Below are 12077 nucleotides of genomic sequence, written 5' to 3'. Positions count from 1 at the left end.
GTCTTTCTTCACCTACTAGTTTGCTTATCCATAGAACTATAGTTATAATTGCTTGACTATAGAACTGCCTAGGCTGCATTGTGAATCCCCAAATCAGTAAATTTGGCCATACACAAAAGGGGAGGAGGGAAATAAAAAGCAATGAATTTCAAAATAGAGGAAACTGTAGTTTCTCTTAAATATTTTATCCCAATGTAATCTCTAAACATTGTCTATGCAAAGAGTAACCCTTTAGAAACTCATCTGATATTAAAACTAAGTGAAACTAAGAATGTTTATTCAACAAAGGCAGGGACTAGACCCTATCCTCCAAAATAGCACAGATGATACCTTCTCTTTCCATCAGAATTTTCCACCAATTTTTCAATCTAACTCAACGAGCTTAGGCAAATATAATAAAAAAAAGTGCAAATGTTTATGCTCTGGGTGAATACCAGCATCTACAACACAAGGACAGAATGACCTACCGACTCTTAAAGCTTACGGATCAGTTGCAGCAAGCCCAGAAATGAATGATCCACCTCCTCAATGAAATATGGTGCATCCATCCACCCAATTACTTGTGCACAAAATCTAAAAGTCATCCTTGAAATCTTCTTCACCCAAGATTATCCACCTATCGCCCATCCTTGTGAAATCAACTTTGAAATTATATTTCAAGTATGCCCATTTTTCTTATCTCCTTAGGCCAAACTGCTTGTCTTCTCTGGATTAGATTATTTCAATAGTTATTAATTTATCAATCTCTCTGTTAACCATCCTCCACACAAAAGTGAATGAACTCCTTTGAACAAAAGCCATAAACTTCTTCCCACTGGCATTTATGATAATATTCAAAATATTAAAAATGGCCTATATAGTCTGGTCAAAGAATGCACTCTAATTTTAATAAGGCTTACATTAATATGTAATTACATTTATTTGTGTGATCACTCATTTAATGAATAGATGGTAAACTCTACGAAGATAAAAACAACTCATATTTTCAAAATTGTACACTTAGGGTATAACACTAAGGGTCTGGTCTATAATGTAGTCCCAGTAAAGACTGGTGGAATAATTAAATATTTTTTTAAAAGAATCCTTGAGCCCAGCTGGGTGTAGCTCAGCAGTTGAGTGTCGACCTAGGATCCAGGCGATCGGGGTTCGATTCCCGGTCAGGGCACATGCCCGGGTTGCGGGCTCAATCAGTGACTCTCTCATCATTGATGTTTCTGTCTCTCTTTCTCCCTCTCCTCTCCTCTCTCTGAAATCAATAAAGATATATTAAAAATATATAAATAAATAAAATAAAAAATAAAAGAATCCCTGAGATCCCTACTACACTCCAATTGTGTCTGACCGAAAAAGAAGCAAATGCAGTTGGTAAATACAGTCTATATAGTAAGTACTGACATAAAAAAGACTTTGCCTTTTGTTTTCTCTCTTACACTGGAGTGCCTAAAGGAGTTACTTCACACAGCCTCATAAGAACTGGGAAATATCACACCCACGTCAAAACAGACCAACCATTATGGGGCTTGTCTCCGAAGATGACACTAAGGGATATTTTGAGAAAAATGTATTTATCTGACCCATATCTCCTTTACAAGCCTTTGTATCCAGAAGAGTACATCTAAATGCCCTTTAACCTTCAATAACCACTGAAATTTCTGAATCAGAGAGGCATGGGAGCCTGCAGCTATATACAGTCTGCTTACTTAGGGTAAACAACTACACTGCTGGAGATCCTTCTAGAGCATCAGCTCAGATCCACAAATGAATGTAAGAAAGTGGTCCAGCTGCAAATATACTAAACTACATTTTATGAGAGACTCATAATCTTGTGTAAGATACATAAGAAAATGTACAAAAATTCCATGTACTTTAGAGAATACATGGTTTTGCATATAGGCTCTTTTAGGGAAAAGATTATCAGGTATTCAATTAAGAGGTCTTTACTAAAAGATATAGCCTATATTTAATAACAATACTAATAATAAACACCAATGGATATTTATTAAATTTCAGCGTTTTCCATGACAAATGTATTATATAATGTTATTTCTTACAACAATACTTTCAAAGTGTATTATTTATACATTTCCAATAAGGAAACTAGAGCTCAGAAATTTAAAGCAATTTGCCCAAATGTATCCCTAAGAAATTATGAAATCCAGGTATGACTGATCTCAAAGGCTATGTGCTATCAACTCCATTATAATGGTTATCTATTTATCTCTAGACTAAATTCCTCATATTACAAATGTGACCCAAAGATATAAAAATATAATATAAATGTACAAATTTTGTAATACTACACACCAAGTTAGCAAAGATAGGACTAAAATCTTTATCTCATTCCCAGCCCAATATTCTGTCCAGTAAAATAAACCAGAGTATAACAGTAGCAGTCTAACTTTCAGGGAAAGCAATAAAAATTACTTTGAAGGTCAAATTTTCTTCCAAAGTGGACTCTACTTTCACATGCAAAGGTTGCCCAATGAAGACATGAACTGCTTTATTGTAAATTCGTACGTTTCTCCTCTTCAAGACTAACCATTCTGCTGTCCTTCCTCCCCCTCTTCCTTCGCACACTGACTCTCCACCTCTACGATGCGATGGCCACAGCACAGCTTTCAGAATAAGGCCACATTTCAATCGGACCTTTAAACCAGCCCTCCAAGGCTCAGCCTCAAGTTCCCCTCAAGCCCTGTTCTTGTATTTCACTCTTCTTCCCTGTTCCCAAGCTTCTGTTCTGTTCTGTTCCCCTCCCCACATTTCTCTTATTGAACTTCAGCACCCATTGGGCTTCATTCTTGAGTCCGACGTCAGAGTTGGGATTCTGTGTCCATCAGACAACTGCAAGCTGGCCTTGCAATTATCACCTCCTGCCGGGTCCCTGCTCCAGTTTAACTCTTCAACACCTATCAGGACACTCGCTAATCCCTCATGGATCCCTCCTTTATTCTCTGCCTACTAGATCACAACTGCTATAGCCAGCCTACAAGGAACACAATCTTCTCCCTAAGCCCAAGCCTCTGCTAGCTCAGTTACGCTCGGAGCTCCAGCTCCTGCCCAGAGGAAGAAGCTTCTTCCAAATCGAACCAGTCCCGGCCTCTGCCTCACGGTCTCACGCAGAACCAGCCAGTCCTGCCTGGGTGAGAGTAACAGGAACAAACAGGTCTGTTCCTTGATGAATATAATAACTGACTGCCTCCCAGAGCAGAAAATGGCAATCTTTCTTAAACCGGTGCTGATTCTAGCCTTCTGGAAGACTTTCTGAATCCATCGCTGAGAACCCTAAAGATAGAAGAAGTATGACTGACAGCATCAGCAGAAAATTAGATACAATCTTACAGCATGAGGAGACACACTGCTGAGTGGGTATAATGCCAGATCATAATGGGACGATCTAAAGAGAGGAGCCGATGAGTCACAGGAAGACACAGTGAATGCTGCAGACAAATTAAGGAGCACAAGACTCATTTTTGAAGGGTTCAGGGAAAATACCAAAGTGTAGGATGGAATTAAGACATGAGAAATGTGTTTGCTCAAAACTTGAATCCAACAGAACAGACTGTTGGAAATTGTAAAAATCTTGAGCTGCTATTAAAAAGTAAATTTAAAATAGCTGAACATCAATTTCAAAATATTTCACCTAAGGTTCTATAAGATATTAAAAAATAAATTTTATTGTCATAAAAAATGGAATTTTTTTTTTTTTTTAGAAAGTGACAACAATAACTGAAGCACAGAAAATAAAAAGATGAGTTTAAATTCAAATTGTGGTTATTTAATAGGATATATGGCTTTGTATAAGAAACCATTTTTCCTTTGTAATAAACATAACTTAGTTCTTGAAGATTTGATTAATAAAAATAACTTAAAGCTCTAGTATGCCTGCTTTAAAACTCCAAATTTTATAGTTATCATTTTAAAAAGGCCACCTCTGAGGAGATATTGTAACACAATTGCAATTAAGAAACTAGAAGAAATTATTGTGAATACCTTAGCAGAAAATAATTTAAACTGGGCCATTTAAAGGGAAGAAAACAAGGGAATATTACGAATAATTTAGAATATAAATGGGAAAATAATTGGAAAATAAATCTCTAATCTAAGACAAATTAGTAAATAAGCACTAAATCACTTGGATAATGCTATTTAAGATAAATAACATCCGGGACAGAGGAAGACTTAAAATTCCAGATGAGTCCATTTGGTTAATTGCAGGTGGGTCACCCAGATAGGGAAAATCCCCTAACTCCTTAACAAGATTGCCAAAAGTAATGGCTGCAACAGGACAGTGTACAAATTCCACTTCTATCTCCAGCCATGAGGAAGAGACCATGAAAAACAGTATGAGGTTTAGTGACCACCCTTCATTTTCTTTACGTGGCGGAGCCCTGGCCAGGGCAGGATCACCAGGGAGGAACAGGGACAGAGGGAGGCAAAACCGACTCTGAGACAGAGATGTAAGAAGTCCATGTTAAATACATATTATTTCCTTAAAGTGAATGTCATCACTGCTGTCATGTTCTTACCTATTCCACTATTTTTATATATTATGTGATAAATAATGAAATCTTTAGACGTTATGTTTGTCCTAAAGGTTCCTGTCAGAGAAGAAAACACGTCCCTGACCTTGTGTCATTTCCAACATTCCCAATGGCTCCATCCTTTCTTCCAAAGCTGTTCTTCCCTCTACTGAAATACTCTGTATCTTCCAACCTTCCAACCTCTCCCCACCATCTGTCCATTAGATTGATTCAAAAAAAATCAAGGACATCGAAAAGGACGTCACTGAGCGGGGCAGCAGGGGAGAGATGAGGGTGGAATCTGAGAGCATCCATGGAGTGGACCAGCTGCTCTGAAGAGCTAGTCTGACATTATGGGAAGATAAAGCTTCCATGCAAACAGCATTTCACTCTGTTCCTCAATCCAACTATACTTTTTTCAAACAAAAAGTATGAATGTTTTTTTATTGCTTTCCATTAGAGCTGAAGTAAGAGGGTAAAATGCCAATTGAATAGAAGCTACATCTTCTCTTAAAGCACCTGAACTCCCAAGAACTCAAGACAGCAGGCTCAGTCCAGTGGGCCTGGTTCTTCAATCCACGCTACCCTTTCTTAGACACATCCCTCCCTCATAGCTAGAATTTTTAATAAAACCCAGTATTTTCTCAAGCAAGAGGGTGAATGACTACAAAAAAAACATTTTTCCCCCCAATCCACTGGTTGGAGTGACTGCTCGGGTGAGAACACATGAGGCTATTCCTCGATGCTTTCATTAATATGTCCAAGATATCCTTCCGCTAGGAAGTTAACTACTTTCAGGTTTACTGTTGTATTTTTGATTAATCTTCCACGTGAGTTCCCTCTCTCATAGTCTCTTTATCTCAAGTAGCTAATGTAACTTCCTCATGGGGTCGGCCACCATTCTGCAGTTCTTATAGTTTTGTTCTTTGCTCCTTTCTTTTGTAGCCAAGCTCTTTCCCACACTCAAGCTTACATTTTGTTACCCATGTAGTACTAATATTTGCCTAGCTACACTTATTTAGAAAAATGTTTAAATCTCCTACTACTCAAATAATAAGCCCACCTTAAACCCTTGCATAATGTTGATTCGCCTGAAAAGATTGCCCAAGAAGGTCAAAGGTTGAAGAAAAGATTAACTGCAGCCTGGCTGGCTTGGCTCAGCGGTTGAGCACTGACCTATGATTCAAGAGATCGTGGTTCAATTCCCGGTCAGGGAACATGTCCTGGTTGTGGGCTTGATCCCCAGTAGGGGACGTGCAGGAGGCAGCGGATCAATGATGTTTCAATCTCATCATTGATGTTTCAATCTCATCATTGATGTTTCAATCTCTCTCTCCTCCTTTCCCTTCCTCTCTCTGAAATCAATAAAGATTAAAAAAAAAGGATTAGTTGCATAAAGTTTTAAAAATTGAATTAGAACTTTTTCAATAAGACAGATATAATATCAAAATCTTCCTAAGTTACATAATACTCTCAGATGACATGAAGTGTGTAGTTACAATACCTCCATTTTATCTGAACAGGTTTCTAAGGCTTTGCTTCATTTATGCTACTCCATCCTCAGCAGGAGCTAAGAAAAATCTAAAGGGCATCTCATCTTTTCTGATTATGTAAAATGATCATGACTCGAATTCTAGCAAATACTCCCAACATTTGCATTCTGCCAGTCACTACTCTAGGTATCTAAGCAGCATGAATTTGTTTGTCTTAGTCTTATCTAGTGGGAATTGTTGAATTAGTTGAACAAGGAAGTAGATTTACAGTTGTTCATATGGAAAAAGACATGCAAGGTATGATTATTACAATAGTTTTATTAACTCCATGTTTTGCATACTCACAATTATAAACCTACTTTTGCCAACCCTGTATTCTGTTTACCACATACCACAACCAATATAATATCAACTTTTTAACATGTTTGAAGACTAATATAATGATGATTTTCCACTGGGGGGAAAAGTCTCTGTAATTTAAGAGCTTTTTGAAATAAGGTTATGATTTCCTTTTATGGAGAAAATATCAGATAAAAACTTCTAATAAAATTATCAATTTGAAAATATGAGCACAAGTTCCACAAAAATCTCTACTCTGTTGCTCTGAAATAAAAATTCTATTTTTAAACTGCTTCTGTTTTCTCTCAAAGAATATTAAAGACATCTTTAAGTTGACATTGTGTATATTATTGATTTTTTTCCAGAAAAAAGGGTAGATTTAGTGATCTTCCAAGAATTTTCATGAGCCTGAGCCACTAGACTAAAAAATGCAATAAGAATTGCATCATTTAAAAAAATAATTATATACACTTAATAAAATATTTATGTGTAGTTACTTTACAAGTAACATTACTTACTTGTTAAAGTGAACAAAATATACTTATATCATAAGCTTCCAAATCCTGTAATTATGTGAAAGCAAATTACTCTTGAATATTTAAAAGGTAGTTAACAGTCAAAAGTTTTCAAACTAACATTTGGTAATAATTTTCCAAGAAAATCAAGTTAAATAAAAGATGTCAGACGTCATAGACCTCTGATTATCCTAAGATGTTCTTGCATAGCACTGAACACACTAAGTATAAAGTTCAGTTGTATGCAGGGAATGTAAAAATGATGCCTTGGCCTTAGTGTTTGGTGTCAAAGGTGAATAGATTTGTGGAGTGCTGACATTTATTTAAAATTCTTAAAAGACTGGTGATGATATAGATTTCAAAATTTCCCAAACCTTTAGACATTGCATTTAGCTCTGCATATGCCTTAGTATTCTTCATAGATCTTTTGATTTTTATAAGAGTTAAGTGCATCCAAATAATTGAGATTAGCAAGAGAAGAACAAAGAGGACAGGGAAAGAAAAGATTAGGAAAAATGTCTACAGTTTGTTTTTTGTCTTATTTGGAACTGGAGAAAATAGGATTATCCCAAACAACTAACAAAAAAACCCACATGATCCCAGTAATTGAAGGTGGAAGATATAACTCACAGTGACCACCTCCTCTAAGACTTAGACATTTACCACCGTCTTTCCAAACTAATCTTGCAATAAAAGTTATTAAAACCTCAGTCATCCAAAATGCATTTATTAAACGTATGGTGTAAAAGGTGGTGCTACATAAAGTCCTGGCCCAAAGGAGTAAAATCTTTCAAAAAGTACTAAATCTATGACTTAATGGTACAACTGAAAGGAAAACAACACGTTTCCTTGTTTCGATGGGCTCACTTCATTTTGTGAACATTTTGTAGCATCACGTATGACAGCTGAAATACAAATTATCCTTTACAAATATGCATATCAAAAGTATTTTTCTCGGAAGTAAAACTCAAGATTTTAAAACCCACTTTTGCTGTACAACCATGTATTCATCAATTCCAAAATGCAAAAATAAAAATGAGAGTTAATATTTCATTGTCTGAATTAAAAATACTTACACTATTGGCTTTTCCAGGCGGCTTCCCTGTGAACCAACAATCTCACCCAATGTACAAAACACTTGTCCCAGAAAGTCCTAAAATAGATAAAAGGATTAAAGCTCATAAGTTCCCAGGCCGTCTTTACACTATGTATTTTGTACATCATATTTGCATTGTCTTCATTCCTGAAATACTCACTTCTCTAATTTCCAACATTAAATAAAATAACCTCAACGTCCGTTCGTTTTAACAATGTGATTTCCCCCTAAGTGTGCGCAGCATTTTGCCCTTTTAACCACAGAGCAGGCTTGTCATGGTGAGTGTTCAGACATTGAGTTTATTTTCTTTTTCTTTTTTACATTAAAATGGAAATGGAAAAGCGCTTCAGGATTTGAATTCACAACTGGCTTGCCTGTGGGTGCCTCTGAAACTGCTAAGCATTTGGGTGGAGGCAAACTGGGGCAGCACAGAGCAGTGGTGGCGACAATGCCAGCTTACAGGGAGGTCGCGTGGTGTCCTGCTGGACCCGGGCAGAGCCACACTGCCCGGTGTCCATTCCGGAGCCGCCACTGCCACAAGTGACTGCGCTTAACTGCCCTCCAGTTTCCTCGTCTCTTACAGGTACTAGTCCCCCTCACAAGAGTTGTTTTGAGGGGTCAATGACTTGTTGCATGAGTTGATATTAGTATATATGAAGTGCCTAAAATTATGTTAAGTATAAAATATTATATAGTTCATTACTGTACAACTTGATGATTTTTATTTCAAGACTCAGAATAGGCCGGCTGGCGTGGCTCAGCGGTTGAGCATCGACCTATGATCCAGGAGATTGCGGTTCGATTCCCAGTCAGGGCACATGCCCGGGTTGCGGGCTCGATCCCCAATAGGGGGCGTGCAGGAGGCAGCCGATCAATGACTCTCATCATTGATGTTTCTCTCTCCCTCTCCCTCCCTCTCTCTGAAATCAGTAAAGACATATCAAAAAGACTCAGACTTACCTTGCGAAATTTGAGGTTTTCACATAAAAAGAAACTAACCATTTAGGAGGTTGGTTTTTCCATGTTTTAAGCAGTTTCTAAATAGCAGAGTAGGGACTAACCCAGATATTCTGATTCTAGACTGATGTGCTGCCTAAGAATTTAAATATCATAAATGCCAAGCAACTTCCCATGCCAATAAAATAAGGGCTCCAACATCATCTGGATATTTGGGGCAAGAAATATGGAGGAGTTTTAGGCAGAGACATGTTCTAGTTTAGCCCGTACGTAATTCCAACCTGTCCTAAAGGAAAAAGTGCGAGATCGCCCTAAATTTGAGCAGATAACAGGCCCAGGCCAAGCCCTAGGAAAGATAGGTAGAGGACAGCAAGCAAAATGTTGTTTTAATTTCTACTAAATAAAATTTTTAAATGCCTAGCAAGCCACAAAAGTAAAAGCCATGTTATTCAGTGAAAAAAAAAGTGGGGAGGTGAAGGAAGGGTGCTCTGAGGCCCATGAGAGAAAAAAGACCACGTAGACTAGGATAGTCAGGGGGATATTTTCCCAAAGGAAGTAAGACGTCAGAGCCAGGCAGGAACAAGATCATGGAGAGAAGAAAACGGGACATTCTAGTCCTAGAGGACAGATCAGTGACAGGCGGGTACATAAAAAGAAAAGAGTGGTCTAGGTTAAAGGGCAGAAATGACGATGAAGGGCCGTGACTGTGGAGGGCCCTCTTGGCCAAGCCAAAGAAAAGAAGTTGGCCTTAGAAATATCAGAAGCATTCTGAAGATTATTTAGGTACCAGCTTGCAGAATGGACTGAGGAGGGAGGAAAAATCTGGAAGCCAGATCAATCAGAAGGCTATAATAGTTAAGAAGAAGCAAGTGTAAGGAAGCAAACTAAAGCTGTAGAAAACGGTAGGGAACAGTGCACAGAGAAGTGACAGGATTTGGTGTAAACTATACTTGCACACAGTGGGGGGTACAGTGGCGAGAGAGAGACAGAAAATAACTCTGGATCTGGAACTTGATGGCTGACGGAATGACAATACCTTCATAAAGTTGCAAATTATCTAAAATTTTGCTTTCAAATAGGTAAAAAGTGCTTAAGGTAGTTTTAAATATTTTTATATAAAATATTTATATAAATATATTTATATTTATATGTAAATATAAATGTATTTACATAAAATATTATTAATAATAACATGTCCTTTCCAATTTCAAAACAGACTTTACAAACATGTTTCTGGGTTTTTTAAACAAACCTAAATTTCTCTAAGACTCATGACATATAGTTTGAGCTAAATCCTAAAGATTTGGAATCTATCATTGCTCTTCTGAGTGAGCAGCAAAAAACACATATGGAGGATCCTAGAATTCTTTTCTAGAGATACTGATATCGATGGGCAACTGCACATACTAAATATTAAATGGATTTGGCCAATGGAGTAACAAGTCTCAGTAAAAGTTATTCTGAGCTGTAATTACCCAAGAAAACAAAACAGAAGCCTTGAGCATACTATCCATATTAGAGTAGACACATACTAAAAATGAACAAATGCCATCATTGCTGGATACAAAAAGGAAATTAAAATAATAAAATGTGCAACAAAAAGATATGGTGTGCAGCTGCACCCATTATCTCCATAGTTATTGCACACTTTGTCCCTAAATACTTATGGGATTGATGTAGTTGTTTTATGCCTGTCTCTATTTGTATATTCCCTATCAAGGAACAGGTTTACTACTCAAAATGAAAAAATCAGCACATAATATTTGTCAACTACTCCTTGTGTTGGAAAGCTCTACTGAACCCATTCTTTAGTCATCTCAATGGTTCACATTTCCTATGCATCTTACTCAATACTAGTAATATAATTAGTGTCTTCTAATAGATATTCTTAGATAGTCTGTAGTTAGTTAAATATAGAAATAAAGCCTAGCTATATAACATGAACTGCTTTATTATTTCTTACTATGGTTTTTTCCCCCCAGTTTATGAGTCATTATAATAAGGTCATAGTACTATTTCCAGTAATAAATCCAAGCATCTTTCCACAACTCAAACACACACATAGACCAAATCTAGTCTAGAGTGGCTGCAAGTTGAGAAATGCTTCAATGTATTCAATCATATTAACTCTGGGGCTTTCTCCAAACTGACCATGAGGTCAATAAATATTTGTTGAGTTAATTTTTACTTTATAATGTAAATAATACACAGAACTTAGTTTTGAAATTAGTTTAGTGTACATAAACTATATTGTTATTATACATAGGATGCATTTACCACTCTTTAAAAGTATCCAAATATTACCCTGAATCCAATATGCTGGTTAAAACTTAAAGACCTAGTGGTAAGGAGACAAGAAAGAGGCATAGAGCACAGCAATGCAAAGTTAAAAGAGTCAGCAAATCAGAGGGAGTGTTTGGATTATTCCAATAACAATATAATCTAATTTTGTTACTAGCATAACACAGCTCAAAAATCCATGAAAGCATTGCTATACCAGAGATTTCAGCTGATTATTACATACATTTATGTTTCTCTTTCTTGTTTATATTCAGGGGAATATCTACTTTAGCTTCATAACTGTATAAATGAGCATAACATTCTAATTTCTTCAAAATTATTACTTCATTATTTCTTTTGTACCAGTTTTTACTGATCATTTCCATTCATCTACATTTTATATAGCTACTTCTCTATTCATAAAAATCGCATTAAGGTTATGTGCTTTAATAACTCCACACATAGTAAAAGGTAATAATATACTTTGTAGTATTAATAAACTGATTTCGTTTGTTGGTCTCTTTGCTGGCTTGCTAGTTATCAGTTTTAATGGTTCCTATATCTTCTTTTTAAAAGACCTTTTACGTCCATCCATACATTTATTTATTTACACAGCAAAGCAGTATAACATACTCCTCGACGGTGAGAATTATGAGGGTCTATACTGTACTACCTGTGTTTATATTCTGGTTGACCACTTACTAATGTCTCTATGCCTCAGTATCCCACTCTATAAAATAGACATAATAAATAATACCTACATATTAAAGTGTTGGAAGGACTAAATAAAATAATATATGCAATGCACTTGGAGCACAGTAAGCATCTAAGAAATATATTTCTCTCATCTCCTCCCTCACTCCCTGGGGTTAAAAGA

The 12077-nt window shown here is 36.5% G+C and overlaps 1 protein-coding gene across 2 annotated transcripts in view; it reads right to left on the bottom strand.

Annotated features, from left to right (window-relative positions):
- The window catches only part of CPNE8 (copine 8), a 185152-nt gene that overhangs the window by 116277 nt on the left and 56798 nt on the right, over positions 1-12077 (bottom strand). For both annotated transcript variants that reach the window (XM_081128758.1, XM_081128759.1), the window contains one exon: positions 7944-8020. In XM_081128758.1, coding sequence (XP_080984884.1) covers positions 7944-8020 — 77 coding nt within the window. The remainder of the gene's footprint in view (positions 1-7943; positions 8021-12077) is intronic.

Source organism: Miniopterus schreibersii (assembly GCF_964146895.1).
Source record: "Miniopterus schreibersii genome assembly, chromosome: 2".
Lineage (NCBI taxonomy): Eukaryota > Metazoa > Chordata > Mammalia > Chiroptera > Miniopteridae > Miniopterus > Miniopterus schreibersii.
The sequence above is the reverse complement of the archived record's forward strand: the minus strand, read 5'-3'. Positions and strand labels throughout refer to the sequence as shown.